This window comes from Cibotium barometz, chromosome 60 (assembly GCF_041138505.1).
Source record: "Cibotium barometz isolate CiBa-2024 chromosome 60, ASM4113850v1, whole genome shotgun sequence".
NCBI lineage: Eukaryota > Viridiplantae > Streptophyta > Polypodiopsida > Cyatheales > Cibotiaceae > Cibotium > Cibotium barometz.
The window spans coordinates 33,497,243-33,513,574 of NC_141105.1; the positions used below are offsets into that span (position 1 = coordinate 33,497,243).

The 16,332-nt window shown below is 46.9% G+C and overlaps 1 protein-coding gene across 2 annotated transcripts in view; it reads right to left on the reverse strand.

Moving 5' to 3' along the window:
- Positions 1-1,306: 1,306 nt before the first annotated feature.
- LOC147605257 (putative CDP-diacylglycerol--inositol 3-phosphatidyltransferase 2) overlaps positions 1,307-16,332 on the reverse strand; it is an 86,520-nt gene continuing 71,494 nt past the window's right edge. Inside the window, exons 7-11 of one of the 2 annotated variants that reach the window (XM_086793770.1) lie at positions 6,797-6,911; positions 6,612-6,668; positions 6,424-6,522; positions 2,343-2,418; positions 1,307-1,996 (exon numbers count right to left, since the gene is read on the reverse strand). In XM_086793770.1, the coding sequence (XP_086649896.1) occupies positions 2,359-2,418; positions 6,424-6,522; positions 6,612-6,668; positions 6,797-6,911 (331 nt within the window). In that variant the 3' untranslated portion in view covers positions 1,307-1,996; positions 2,343-2,358. Of the gene's footprint in view, positions 1,997-2,055; positions 2,419-6,423; positions 6,523-6,611; positions 6,669-6,796; positions 6,912-16,332 lie in introns of those variants that run through there. The other variant, XM_086793769.1, reaches the window with a different exon arrangement.

Sequence of the window (16,332 nt, forward strand, 5' to 3'; positions counted from 1 at the left end):
GCTTCTTGTCGCAAGCACTCACTAATGTGGTCACATAGCGTGCATCCTATTTGGTAGAGTGCCAAGTCTACATAAGCGGTATCCTAACCATCTAGCCACATTTGTCTATTCTAAACTTGGAAGCTTCGGGTGCATAGGTGCTCACCACAACAACTACTCCTCATTTGGGAACCTTACAAAATAAAGCACGTAACATGACGGTGGAGCATTGAGAAAATGCTTTTCAAAAAATCAAATCAAGCAAGCTCTCAAGTCTTTCTATGAGTCAACCTTGTAGCCTAACTGAACTTGAGTCTAAAGCTTTGTTAGTACACACACACTCATAATGAGTTCCCTTCACTTCTATCCACCTTAGCTCATCTTCTTCATCATCATTTCCATGACTATGGAGAGCTCTAGATCCATGTCTTTTAACATCACCTAACTAGTACCATATTAGACTACAACCACCGCAGACCATATAGATCCTCAAACGAGCCCCACAACCCCGAGAATAACGCATCCTCGGCTTGTTGTTGTGAGCACTCACTAATGCAGTCACATAGTCTGCATAAGCGTGTATCCTATTTGGTAGAGTGCAAAGTCTACATAAGCGGTCTCCTCACCATCTAGCCACATTTGTCTACTCTAAACTGGGAAGTATCACGTGCCTAGGTGCTCACCACAACAACTCCTCATTTGGGAGCCTTACAAAATAAATCACATCCATCACTCATAGTAACAATATGAGGGTGGAGCATTGAGAGAATGCTTTTCTAACATGTCATTATAGCACCATATGGGTTTACAAGGACAAATAAAACTCTAATGATACTTTGGAGAAATAGAAGACACTTGAAAAAAGATTTTGCACATGTCAAAGGACTCAACGTTCCTAATTCCAAATGCCTCACATTCACCAATCTCACGTTAACTTTGGAATAGTTTTTTGTTAACCATTGAAGCTCCTTTCCCCAATGAACACGTGTGTCATTAGATCTATTGTATAACTCATATGTACACGACTTACATCCATCTATATTACATCACTAATTCTCAATTGTTATTATTGTGCAATTTGAGTTGAAATATTGTGTTTTGAAAGATCCTACTTAAAAGTGGTTTCTATGTATCCTCTTACAACCTAAGGTGACTGGTGATGTCAACTTATACGCTTTATGTGGCAATGTACTTGAAATGAAAATCACTTATCAAATATTGTCAATATGATGTTGACATAATTGAACGTCTTTCATAAACAAATACAACATGAAATGGTGTAAACATGCCCACAATCCCTGAAGACCTATGTGATAAGATGCAAGAATTTACAAAAGCACCACACATCTTTATTCAGTGTTATTTGTAACACAAGAAAAGTAGAAACCTTAATGGCTCAATTAGACATGTAACTTCATCTTTTTTCACGTAATTGCACATGAAGTGCTGCAGTACAGTGCTTGACTAGCATGTAACCTCATGTCTTCCCATTCCCATTCACCAATTTCACATCAACCTTGCCATTGAAGCTCCTTTCCCCAGCAGACCGATCTATTGTATAGTTCATGTATACAACTTACATCCCTCTGTTACATCACTGATTCAGTATCTTTCTCCATCTTTGTTATTATGCAATTTGACTTGAAACATTGCTTTGAAAGATCCTACTTGTAAGTGTTCTCTATCCTCTTACAAACTCAAGGTGACTAATGATGTCAGCTTGTCTGCCTGATGTCTCATTGTACTTGAAATGAAAATCACTTACCAAATATCATCAATATGCTTTGACATAATGGAACGTCTCTTATAAACAAATACAACATGAAATGGTGTAAACAAGCCCACAATCCCTGAAGACCTATGTAATCAAGAAGATGCATGAATTTTCAGAAGCACCGCACATCTTTATTCAGTGCTGCTTGTAACACGAGAAAGTAGAAGCCTTCCTGGCTCGATTAGACATGTAACTCCAAGTCTTTTTTCCCATAATTGCACGTAGAAGTGCTTCTGAACGGTGCTAATAAATCAAACCAAGAGAGGACACTTAACAGCCTGAGGATTATCTTTGGCCAAAAATAAACACTAAAATTAACTTTTCTTGTAGAGAATTAAAATCAATTAGGGTAAAAATTCACACTCAAGTGACATGAGCCTAACACTTCAGCAGGCACTGTGATACATTCTTTGAGATCCTCTTGTGATTAGCAATGATGAATCACATGAGCTCGACTAATTAAGAGAGTTCTAATGCAGATCTTCACTAGGAAAAAAACACACTTCTCGAGTATAAAGCCTCCATTGAATTCATGAAATGTAATGTATGTATACATCATAGGTTGCTTAGCCGCTTTAGCCACAGTTACCCAGCAAATCATCACATCAGTGAGCTTTCGATTTCTGAATGTCATAAAGGACACAGACTTCTGCAGCCGAACGTATCTACAACCAAAAATCAAATAAATTGCCCAATGTCAATACATATACATCTCCAAATTCACCCCCCCCCTTCCCCCAAAATGTGCACACGTGTTCTGCTTTCCAGTGTTGCAACTCCTACAAGCATCCTTGCTGTGGAGTACCACTAGCTATATAAGAGTGCTTTCTTCACTAACCTCCTAGCCTAGCCCTAGCCTTCTTAGTAGAATAAAAACTAGTCTTCCCAGATTCAGACCTACCTGATTAGTACCTACATGGAACAGCTTCAATTCATGCGTGCTAAAGCAGCCCCTTAGTAGGAACCTTAAGCTCCATACTTCCAAGGGTTTTCCCTTGGGCATACCTTTCTTTTTTCTCTTTTTCTAGATCCTTCTATTAGCTAAAAACAGCAGCCATAGGCTAAGCGTACATGCTCGGAACCCTTGTTGGGAGAGGGAAAGGGGTGGGGAGGGGGAGGGGGAGGGGGGAGGGGGGGGGGGGGGGTGCACTCAATGGCCTCTCTGTGCAACGGGCCTGCCATATATGCCATGACGCTATATCCCATCTCTGACTAGTCCTGGGAGGGCTCTGACAATCTGCCAAGAGTGGGTACTCAACAATCCTGCAATAAGAGAGTCGGAGAGCCTGTCCTCCTGCCTCCTTGTAGGAAAAAGCGGAGCCTCAGTCACCTAGGCTACTGCCCCCACGTGATGGTACGCGCGGCATGAACCGTACCGTCGTGTAGAGGCGAAGGATCCTCTGCCAGTCCCAAAGGCAGTGCCATGCGTCTCATGGGATGGCTGCACCGCACAACTGTGCCAGTCGTCCTCCAATGGCCAACCAAGTGCCAATGGCGAGGCTGCAGTCGGCTACAATTGCCTAAGGAAGAGTGCGATCTTCCTTGGCCGATAGTTGTCCCATAGGCACTTCCAAAAATCTCCGAGGAAGTGGGAAGAGATGCTCTAGGAGGCCCAATGGCTGCTGTTGCCGAGGTACCATCGATCTAATGCATCTAGATCCTACAACCCATCCTCACCGAGGAATGAAAAAAGGGGGTGCTTGGGCTCGTGGGGCTGGAAGGGTCCTGCCACTCCCACTCACCTGGGTCCCACTGGACACATGTTGCTGGACACGCCACTCCCACTCGCCTGGGTCCCACTGGGCATATGTCAGTGGACACACGTCAGCGGTCGACTCTCCCAGAGCCAAAGTCGCCAAGATCTGTCGTGGGCCACCTTGGCTGGAGGAGGGTCAATGTGCCTACTAGTGATCTCATGGAAACCAATAATCCTCAACCATTGGAGCCATCCACAACTGAAATCCTCACTAGGGGACAGGGTCAACCGGCCCTCAGGGCCTACTGAAAAAATGAGTGCGGACCTGTCTGAACCGAGGACTGCTAGAACCACTGGGGGGTTGGGGGGGTGTGGGGATCTTGTAAAGGGGTATGCCAATCAAGGGGGATAATTCAGTCGATGGCGAGGATAATCTGCTCTAGGCCCCGGATCCCAGCGAGGCATCTATCTTGGCATTTGTTGTGTCTCTTTGGTTGGGGGGGGGGGGGGGGGGGGGGGGGGGGTTGTCGTCTTCTGAAGCTGGCCCGCTCTCCCAAAGACTGAGTGGGTCGTGTGCTGAGGGGCCCCTACACAATGTGAGAGCGAGTGCCCAAGGGGTGGTGCCACCAGGCATCTTGAAGTGGGGGTTCCAAATCAACGACTCGCTCAGTCTCTCTTCAGTGAGGGCTGGCTTGAGGTGACCCCAAGGACTGATCAAACTGGCTGCAAATCTCTCCTCGAATGAGGCCCACAAGCGCGGGCCTTCATAAAGATCCACCCACAGGGGTCAACATCCACCAAGAGACAGGGTGCAGGCCAAAATCCGAGCACCAAGGAAAGCCCTGTAGGGCTCACCTCCTGGCTAAAGGCCTCGAATGACCAGCTTGCCCAAAAGGGCTTTGCTCTGAATAGCTGGATCAATGATGCCCAATCCACCACGATGACGAGGCTGGAAACATATGATGAAGGGTACTCAGGCCATGAGCCGTGTCATTACGTCAATACAATGCTTCCACGTGAACACATGTTTGCATATCCCTTGGCAATGTGTACACCGATGATTTCAACAATGGCTTCTGCTCCCATGGGCACAATGTACACTATTGGAGTTTCTGAAATCATGGGAGAATTGCATCACCCAGCATCCACCTATACTCCTCCAAGAGTGCATGCTATGCCAACAAGTAGGAGAGCTGCCATGAGAATTCCAGTGTCTGCACCAATGGAAATGCAGAATGAAATGATGGCGAAATTGTGTCACCTAGCATCCACCTATACTCCTCCTGCAAAGATGGTTTCAAACCATCCACAAATCGCTCAACCTACTCTGACGGTCCTTGGGAGCATGAGCAAAAGCTTCCAAAAACAAGCGAGATAGTTATCGATTTGCCATGTTTTTGTATAAAACGCTCCCACGGTTTCTTCAGTTCATGCTATTAATCTACTGGAATAAATTGCTTCAAGACCGCCTTGCAGCAGTCATCCTAGCAAGTTAGTGGTGCCTTAGGTGGTCTTCCCACCACAAGAGAGAGGCACCCGTCAAAGCCGTTCACACCAAATGGAGCTGAAAGATATCGGAACCACCTGATGCTCCCAACGTGGCAGCCATCTCACGGGTCCAATTGGTGACACAACAACTTGTTGAGCAACTTTTCAGGTTGGATGGATTGTTTTTGATATAGTCACTGATGGGAGTCGAAGTTTTCTGGACACTTCTGGTGGCGGCTGGTTTTCCAGAGATTGGAGACTACGCTAAGTATGAGTTCCTCGGATCATCCTCAGTCTAATGGGGAAACCAAGAGAGGGTGAATCGCGTTTTGGAGGATATGCTTTGTGCATGCGTCTCCAAAAGACCATCAGATCCCGATGGTCAAGTTTGCCTATAAAGTGCTAAGCATGCAGCTACTAGAAAGTGTCCGTTTATGTTGATGTTTGGATACCAACTGATTTTTTTGAGAGTGCCCAAGAGTTATTAGGCGTTAGGTATCGGGAAGGTTGGGAAGTTATCCCCTAGGTAGTGTGGACCTTACAAGATCTTGAAAAAAAGTGGTGATGTTTCTTACAAACTAGAGTTGTCTCCGAATGTGAAAGTTCATTCGGTCTTTCATGTCACTCGATTGAAAGATATGGTAGGAGCCGAGGATAACCTTGTTACCCCTATGGAACTTCTCCAGGTTGATGGTTGTCCTGTGTTCCACATGAACCCAAGAGGGTGATAGATTTCAAAGAAAGGCAACTTAGGAACAAGTTGATCCCTGAATATAAGAATAAGTGGAAAGACAAGCCAGAGGAGGACACGACTTGGGAGTATAAGCTCCTCTAATCATCCTCAGTCTGATGGGCAAACCGAGAGGGTGAATCGCATTTTGGAAGATATGCTTTGTGCATAGGTCTCCAAGAGACCATCAGATTGGGAGAAGTACATCCCGATGGTCAAATTTGCCTATAATAATGCTAAGCATGTGGCTACTGGATACAATCCGTTTATGCTGATGTCTAGTTACCAACCTAGATCTCCAGTAGCAGTTGGACTTAAGAGTATTCATATTGACGCGGCTAGAGATTTCATAGCAGAAATGCTAGTCAATGTACGAGAAGCTATCAGGAGTGCACAAGATTGTGCACGGTTTTATGCTGATAGTCACCGAGGCATATTGCACATACGATACAAAGACATGTCAAGATCATTTAATAGAGAATCTAAAGCTTCAAAGCTAAACGATAGGGGTTGTACAAGTAGGACCGCATTTGGCTGCTGGGTCATTTTAAACACTTTTGACCGAGCAGTTTGACTACATTTAGATTGCAGTTTGACATGTTTATCCACTCCCCCAGTGTGTACTCTCTTTCACCAATAAAAAGACACTTTTTACTGAGCAGTTTGACGTGTGCTACCTTGTCCACTCCCCCAGTGTGGACTGTCTTTCAGTCATAAAAAGATCATACCCACAGAAGGCTATTGTAGACAACATACCTGCAAAAAATTTACCAATTGCTTGATTGCCCATCCAGGTAAAGCCACCAGTCCCAGAATGACCCAAGGAGATGATCTTGTGGCAGCATTATGTACCACCTGAACCTCAAAAGCAAGTTTTAGAGTAGTCTTTCACTCTCATACTAAAAAGAACTCTGTCCAGTAGAGATACAGGTTAGGACACTTACATCGAAGACATTGCTGAATTGCTCTTCTGCAATAATGTACAAGATCAAATACAATACCTACAGATGCACCTGAGCTTCAGTACACCGTCATCAAATCTCGACTTCAGTTTAACACCAACCTGAAACATGAATATTAAAAAGGTTGACACCAATCAATGATTAGTTTGTAAAAATCGGGATCTTACTTCGGCTCCAACACAGCAGTAGCCCATAAACATCCGATGCTGATAATATGCCTTCAGCAGTTTGCTCTTGCTGTCAGCCACATCCTTGTGACTTGCTTTGCTTGCCAGAAACATACTGCAAAATTCAATATCCTCCCATGAGGACAAGCTAATGCGCCCAAAAAAAACATCACCTATAACACAATTCCATACCTTTTTAAGTCCTAGTTGCCAACCTATGCATATGTCACATGCACACACATGGACATGGCTAACCTCATAGTTAATCCCTGATTAGGCAACAATCTTAGGGTAGGATTCGGGCACTAGCAGGCTCAGGCAGGGAAGAAGCAGCCAATCCAAAAGCATCAGGCATCAGGAAACTGGCCGACAGCAGCCACTCAGCTATGGGCATCATCAGTGCTGGCCGACCAGTATATTCAGGATTTAGTAGCATTTTTGCAAGAGTCATGGATCAGCAGAACTGGCCTACAGCAGTATTCTGGCCGACCTGTGCATATGGAGCCTATAGAAGGCTAGGCCCAAACATAGTCTTAGTCATCTGACTCCCACTCTTGGGGCAGGTCATAATCCATCGTTAGGTAGTTTTTTGGTCAAGAATTCAGTCCTCTTTTGGAAGGCCAAAGGCCATGGAAGTTGTACATACATATACATCTTTTTATACCATATCAGTATAATGAAAATTATGTTGTCTATTCATTGCTATTGCATTAGTGTTCTTAATCAGTAGGCTTAGGGCTGCATCAAGTACAGAAGGCTTCATGCATGCAACATTGGTATAAAAGCATTCAAGCTCAGCCATCTAAGTGCTAAGTTGTCCCAAGAACAGTGCACATGAAAGAATGCAGCCAGGGTAGCATTGATGAGGTGGTCGGCAGCAGGCAAAGCAAGAGAAAGCATTCCCTAGGAGTTGTGTTCTCAAAGGAGCATACCATTGGCTCTCAGAACAATTCCAAAGGTGGGCCATCAGGCATGATCATTCTTAGCAGGACACTATACTGTGTTAAGGGAAAGGGATTGCAGACATGGGGACAAAATAGAACAGATGCACAATTCTCTAACAAAGCTTGGAGTGCAATCAGAGCAATGACAAGGTTTTCAACTAGTCGGGCATCAGGAAGCTGGCCGAGAGCAAGTACTCAGCTATGGGCATCATCAGGGCTGGCCGAGAGCAAGTACTCAGCTATGGGCATCATCAGGGCTGGCCGACCAGTATATTCAGCAATTTTACACAGCGTGGATCAGCAGAACTGGCCAACAGCACTATCATGGCCGACGATAAAAGGCTAGGCCCAAACACAGTATTAATCATCAGACTGCCACTCTTGGGGTAGGTCATAGTCCATCATTAGATAGTCTTTTGGTCAAGAATCCAGTCCTCTTTTGGAAGACCAAAGGCCATGGAAGTTGTACATTCATATACATCTTTTTGTACCATATCAATATACTGAAAATACAGTTCATCTCTCTCTTCTCTCTAGTGTCTATTCATTGTTATTGCATTGGGCTAACCAACGCCCCGGCGGCCACCTTTTGCATGATGATGAATGATATCTTTAAAGATTATCTAGATGAGTTTTCGATCATATATATAGATGATCTGCTCCTATACAAGACTTTGAGTGAGCATAAAGAACACTTAAGAAAGGTCTTCCAAATGTTACGGCATCACAAACTGTATGCCAAGCCAGAGAAATGTGAATTTGCAGTCACTGAAGTGGAGTTTCTGGGCTTCATGGTCAATCAAAAAGGGATACAAGTAGACCCCAAGAAGATAGAGGCAGTGGTGAAATGGAATGCACCCCGAACTATGTGAAGTTCGTGAGTTCGTAGGTTTCACACAATTCTGTCGAAAGTTTATCAAAGATTTTAGCAAGGAGACCCCAAGAAGATCGAGGCAGTGGTGAAATGGAATGCACCCCGAACTGTGTGAAGTTCGCGAGTTTGAAAGTTTATCATTTTAGCAAAATCGCCACCCCCCTCACTGATATAACCAAAGGCATCAAGCCTTTTAAGTGGACAGATATAGAAAAGAGCGATTTCGAAAAGATTAAAGTCGCAATGTGGAGTACCCCGGTGCTTAAGCTCTCAGAGTTCAACAAGGAGTTTGAGATCCACACGGACGCATCGGACAGGGCCCTTGGAGGAGCTTTATTACAAGGCGGGCACCCTGTCGCATATGAGTCTCGCAAGTTCAGCGATGTAGAACGCCGATAGACCACACATGAAAAGGAAATGCAAGCAGTGGTTCATTGCCTTAGGAAGTGGCGTCATTATGTGCAAGACAAGCACACGAAAGTTCTTACAGATAACATATCTCTCAAGTACTTTCAGACGCAACCCAAGTTGTCACCAAAACAAGGCAGATGGCAGGATTTCATCACAGAATTTGACATAGACATTATTCACAAGCCAAGGAAACAGAACTTGATGCTAGATGCTCTAAGCCGTATGCCGCAGTTGAATGCAGTGAGTGTTGCAAATGGGACAGTGTTATCGACAAGATCAGAGATGCTCAGAAGTTAGATGCAGCAGTCATTCGCATGGCCACAAAGTTGCACAATGGTACATCAACCGTGGGTTTATTTGAATTCAAAGATGGAATATTCTACGCCCACCAAAAGGTGTATGCGCCCAATGACCCAGACCTCAAAGCCATGCTACTTTGGGAAACCCACGACTGTAAACTGGCCGGGCATGGTGGGCAGAAGCACTCGCTCGAGCAGCTTCGACGTCATTTCTTCTGGCCACGCATGACTGAGGATGTCATCGAATATGTTCGTACATGCCCAACTTGTCAACTTGTGAAGGCACAGCGAGTCAAACCGGCTGGTTTACTGCAAACCATGCCCGTCCCGTAAAGGCCGTGGGACATTGTCAGGATGGACTTTATTGTGGATCTCCCAGAGTCCCATGGACACAATACCATATTTGTGGTAGTGGATTATTTTTCCAAGCAGGCACACTTCATTCCATCAAAACCACCTCTCACGGCGTATCAGACTGCAAAGCTCTATTTTAGTCAGGTGTTCAAATACCATGGGCTACCAATGGCTATTGTGTCAGACAGGGACAGCAGATTCATGAGCAACATGTGGAGAGAACTGTTCAAGTTAATGGACACACAGTTGCGCATGTCTTCAACATATCACCCACAAACAGATGGTCAAACGGAGCGAATCAATCAAGGCATAGAAGACTACATTCGCAATTATGTTCGTGCCGATCAGAAGGATTGGGCGAACTACCTAGAAATTTTAGAATTCCATTAGAACAACTCCGTGCACAGTGCTACCGGGTACACGCCGTTTGAGTTCGCCACTGGTAAAGAGGTCATTACACCTCTCGCCATTGCCACAGGAGATGTGCATGCCGAAGATGCAGATGCAGAGGACTTTTTGCAGAAATGGCAGAAGAGAATGCGGGTTGCACAGTAGAATCTAGAACAAAGCAAAGTCAGATATGTCAAACATGCCAACAAGAAGAGACGTGATGACGAATTTCATGAGGGAGACTTGGTCCTGGTTAGTGCCCAAAACATTGCACTACCTGCCAAACACCGAAATTCAACCATCACTTCTATAGCCCATACAAAGTGCTCAAATCTTACAATGGAGTCACCTACAAAATAGATCTGCCCGCAACAGTACACATACATAATGCATTTCATATAAGCCTACTCAAGAGGTTTGTCCCCGATACCACGTTTGGTCGCCATGTACCGATGCTTGCAGATGGTGCAACAACTGCCGTTACGCCTTTTGAACCAGAACTAATATCTAAATCACGGTTCCGGCGGGGAACGCCAGAATTCTATGTGAAATGGAAACATCGCCCCATGACAGATTGCACATGGGTGCCAGAAGAAAAAATGATTCAAATGGCACGTCCGTTGGTTCTGCAGTTTTACAACATAGTGCCCGTTGAGGATGATGTACATCCAGAATAATGGCTTGAAAGAGACTTCAAGCTCTTCAAAAGGGGGGTGAATGTGAGGCGTGGGATTTTTGGGATTTCTATCCGGCCTCACATGGTGCTCTCGAGGTATGCTTGGACGCCCCGAATTCTTTGCATCTAGATGGGAGTACCTTGAGGTGGAGTAATGTGGCCTAGCCTAACCTCTCCTACCTTCATTTAGATACAAGACCGCTTGTGGGCAAGGGATCCTGCGCCTCGGATACCCGCAAGTCACTTTCTCTCATCACTCTTGTGATCCCATTGTAATCTCGTCGCGTGTCGGCGTTTTATCAATACAAGTTTCGGGTTGGAAGCCCGAATTTGGGTGACACCGTTTTCCATTGCCGTTTGTACATTTTTGGTCATAACTCCTTGATACGGGGTCCGATTTCGAAGTTCTAGTACTCAAAACGACCGGCTCGTCGTCCTCTTCGAGACGAGCTATAGGTCTTGGTGTGCAGCATTCAGCAAGTACTCTCTGTTTTCACTTTTGTACTGGATTTTCTAGTCCCGAGCGGGAACTCACGCCCAAAACGCGACCCTAGATCATAAACGGCTAGAAACGGCGAACGCAACGGCTAGAAACGGGTAGAAAAACGGGCAAAAAATCGCGCAACAGCTCCCTGCCATCCCCCCCAGAGTCGTCCCCCACCGGTTTCGGCGTCCCTCCGTTCCAAGCACTCGTCCCTTCCGTCCCCTGTGACTATGCTTGCACACCAGAGTGGAGACCTCTAGGGATGCAACTGTCGTAGCAAGGAGCTGGAGGTCCACTCCTGGTGGCAGCCTCGATCGGGGATGATAGAGCAGTTACCATGGAGTCCTCCTGAGGGGTGAAGACCAAAAGGGACCAACCAAAAGGGACCAAGGCTTGCCAAATGATAAAATTCCCAAGAACTAGAGGAAGCTGCCAGATGAAAACGGAGGGAACAGAGAGTCAGAGCCGAAGGGTGACGGGGGGACAGGAGAGGCGGCGGGGGAGGGAAGTGGGGGGGGGGGGGAGTTTACTATGGGGAGCTAGGGCGAGGAGAAAGAAAGAAAGAAAGTTATTAACGTCTACAAAAGGCCAAAATGACCTATGAGACCAAAAGGTTACATCATGTCCATGAAATACATCATCATGGGTACTAAAAATAAAAATCAAAGAAAGTGATAAGGGCTGAAATGTCCGATCTGATCCCAAAACAAAAAGTGTCCAGCTCTCATATCACCCTAAAATATCCCGCGTAGGATACTACGACATGGCACCCAATGTAGTAAAGCTGGGCCAGCAGGAGAAAGTCATGTGGTGGTGGGAGACGATGGCTTTGATCCTCCTGTAGTGATGCGGGCATGGGCGGGGACCATGAGGTCGAGGGCACCGGGATCTGCATAGCTCAATGGCTCTATCTAGTGGCTGAGCTCCTACATCAGCCTGAAGGTCGGGTGTAGTGGGTGAATCTGCCCTCGTCACTCTGGTCTAGAAGAGGTCCGTGAGAGCTCTGGTCTGGAAGAAGTCGGTGAGAGCTCTCTGTACTAGTCCTTTGATGGGTACCTACTACCACTAGTCTAGGCCACAAAAGGAACTCCGTGTGTCTGCGAAGCTCCAAGAGGAAAATTCCCAAGCATCTCTGGTCTGGGAAATCCATGATCCTAGAAAGTGGTCCAAATCCATCTCGGAAGAGGCAGTGGAACCTCCCCCTAATCTGATAGTATACTAGGCAACTGCATACATAGTGGGCCTCTGTCTCAGCCTCTATGTGACAAAGTTGACATATCTTGTCCTCTGGTGCAACTGCCCTCGCTCCATATCTGGTTGTCTCCACTATCAACTGATGGGATGAGGTGCGGATCTGTCCAATCGCGTATCGCACCCCAAATGACAGATGTGTCCATGTAGTGCGGGCATGTGATGAAGACGCCCTCTGTCAAGCGAAGAAAATGGTCCTTGTAAAAGGCCATCTTCATCCTAATGGGCTGAACGGGTGGGTGCCAAGTCCTCTAAGTATCAAGTCTCACTATGTCCTTCCTGATGACCCTGTTCAGCTCTGTGCAGCTGAGAGCAGAGGGGGCCTCTATGCCATACTGGAACGGAGGGAGTGCCTCCCTCTGCATGCCATGCATACCAAACCAAGTGCTCACCTCGGCATACCAACGCTACGTGTCTCCAGCTAGTGCCAGCTGTCTCCGGGACTCTAGGGCGAGCCTAGGGTATCTGTCTGGTGGGAGCTCCCATAATCTGTGCCAGTATGTCACTGTTTGGAAAATAGCCTCTGCCACAATCGGTGCAACCCCTATCTCCACCCGCACAATCTCATGTGGCACTGATGGCTTACTTCTAATCATGCGTGAGATCATCATCACTAGCGACCTCTCCATCGGCTTCCACCCATCACATATATCCTCCATGTCTGTCTCAGTTGGCTCCTCCCTCCATCTCCTCCTGGGGTATAAACTATGACCCTAGATGGGAGCTCCACATAGTGGTGCGGGTGTGACCAGTGTGTCAAATAGCCAGAGCTTTGTCTTCGGCTCCTTAAACTGTATATGTGAGCACTACCTCTCAAGTGAGCCCAAGGCTGCATAGCCACACATCAATCTAGTTTCGGCTACCATCCGCATAGAGAAACATGGTCCGGTAAAAGTGATCCCAAGGTATACATAAGAGGTCACATGGTCCACTGGCTCCCCACTACATGTAAACTGTTCTGCAGATCTGTGTATCCACTACAAGGAGGTGTTAAAGATCATAACCTTGGGGGGGGGGGGGAGAGAGAGAGAGAGAGAGAGAGAGAGAGAGAGAGAGAAAGAAAGATTTTATTAACGTCTTCCAAAAGACCGAACTCGGCCTATGAGACAAATCGGAGTACCTGTATGGGGTATCCTCTGCTGTCATCCCAACAAAATGAAAAAGTACTGAATAAAAAAGCTGAATCTGGGTGTGCAGGGGATGGAGCTCTATTACTAGGAGAATGCAAAGCTATATGCATGGAGTATACAATCATGATATGCAACCTAGCTAGCTCCATCCTGTACCATACTGGGGGTATAAAATGGTATACATCAGTGAAGGGGGTGTCCACAGCTCCCTGAAGAACATGCCTGGGTGTGCTCTGAAGCGAGCCAGTCGCTCTGCACCCTCTCTGTGAAACTGAGCTCTGATCTCTGTCATCTCTCTCTGGTATAGGCGTGGTGTCCGAAAGCCAGGTGTCCTCTGTCTCCTGCGGGCTCTAAGTGTCTCTGCTCTCTGGAGAGTAATTCCCTGCCGTGTAGGGGCTGGTAGGGGTATGGATCTCTGAAAAAATGTAGTAATCTGTGTCTGTCGCCCCCCCTCTGGAGCTGTCTGAGCCTGTAATAATGTCTCTCTGTGGCGCTGTATGTCTAGAATGTATCTCCCCAGTATGCGCTGGTCTGCTGTCTCAAAGATCTGGCGTAGGGAATGTGGCTCTCTGAATAAAATGGGATATCTCTCTCTGATGGCTTTATATGCTCTGCATCTGCATACATAATGCTCCTCACTCTCCACCTCCTCTCTGCACAATCTGCATACCCTCTCCTCTCGGGGGATCCGTGCTGCTCTGCCAGTCTCAATCTCCAATCGGTGTGATGAAACTCTGGGCTGACCAATAGCCACTCGGGAGCCGTGTGGTAAAAAGCCCTCCATGTATCTAGGCCTCTCTATAAATCCATCAACAGTGATACTCATGAAGTGATCTCTGTAGTATAGCATCTTCGGTGGAAGAGGCTGTGTAGGCGATATCCATGTCTCTCGTGTGTAGAGCTGCCATAGATCCTGTCTCAATACTCTGTTCCTCTCACTATGAGAGAGACGGATATGTGGTGCATCCCTGTCATACTGGAATGGTGGTAGATGATCCATGTCTAGGCCATGCTGTGAGAACCAATGTGTGACCTGTGCATACCATGATCCTCTATCTCCTGCCTCAGCCAACTGTCTAGATGCCTGAAAAGCTCTGTATGATAATCTGTCCTGTGGCATCTCTCTGAATCTGTCTAGCAGGCATATAGTTTGAAATATGGCCTCTACCATCATAGGAGGCGCAGCAAACTCCGCTCGGATAATGTCATGAGGTACTGACGGTTTGCTGCGTATCATGCGTGCCATCATGAGGGCCTGTGGTCTCTCTATCTGTGTCCACCAATGGGTAGCAAGGCCTGGCGCCCATACTGCTGCTGCATACATCAGTGCCGGTGTGACTAATGTGTCAAATAGCCACCCCTTCGTCCGGGGCTCCTGAAAATGCGCCTGGTGGCACTGTCTCTCTAGCATAGCCAATGCTGCATATCCCCGTGTCAATCTAGCTCTGGCTGCTGAACCCATGGTAAAGCGTGTGGCTGCTGCAGAGAAGGTAACCCCTAGGTACACATATGATGTCACCACCTCCACCTGGCATCCTGCAAGAGTGAATGTCAGCTGACTCCTGCCCTGTCTCGATGTATGAAAGACCATAACCTTGGTTTTCCCAAGGTTCACAGTAAGACCCCTCTGTGTGCAGAAATCATCGAGTGCATGTAGATGCTGCTGTAGACCACCTGGGGACTCAGACACTGATACAATATCATCAGCATAGAGCATAATATGTACTGAGGTACCTGCTAAATCAACTCCCTCTCCGCCTCCCCGTGTAATGAAGTCAGCCACCTCATCAATGTATAACCCAAATAGCGTGGGGGAAAGTGGGCATCCTTGCTTCACACCAATGGTGCTAGCAATAGTCTCGGACATACCTCCTGGACATCTGACTCGCCCAAAAACCTGCTCATATAATGCATAGATGCCCCATGTCATATCTCCTGGTATGCCAAGAGACTGCAGGCGCTGAAAGAGCCTCTCTCGTGGTACTGTGTCAAATGCCTTGCGGAAATCCACAAAGCAGCAATAGAGCTTTCTCTTCCTCACTCTGGCCTGATCAATCATACATCTCAAAGTAAATACATGGTCAATGGTAGAGAAAGCTCTCCTGAAGCCTGCCTGCCCTGATGAGCGTAAACTTGCTCGCTCAGCATATAAGCTAAGCTCTTGCTCCAGCACTGCACCATAGAGTTTGGCCAGCACGTCGCCAACCATAACCGTCCCCTGTAGTTGCTCGGATCAAGCATATCCCCTGTTTTGTGAATCGGCACAATGGTGTGCATCGTCCACTCCGCAGGCAAACCCTCTGCTAGTGCCCTGTTAAACAGGTGTGCAAGAAAAGGAGCTAAAGAATCTACTGCATATATGAGATGCTCACCCTCCAGGCCCATATGGTCGGCGGCCCGTCCATGCTGTAGGCGGCGGATAGCTTCCTGTACCATCGAGTGGGTAAAGAAGCTAGCTGTGGTAGGTCGAGGCTCCTGTGGCTGAGGTATAGGTGGCTGCTGTGGGGCATGGTATAGACCCTCTGCATATGTGTGCCATGTCTGTGGGTCTGCAATAGGTGTCGGGGTCCGGGGCTCTCTGAAGTGCCGCCATGAGACAGGGCTATCTCTACTCATGAAGAAATGAAAGATCTCTAGCTCCTGTATCTCTGCGAAGGCCCGCCTTTTGCGGCGAGTAAGCCTCCTCATCTCTCTCCTCGACTCCTGCTCTTTCTCTCTCTCCT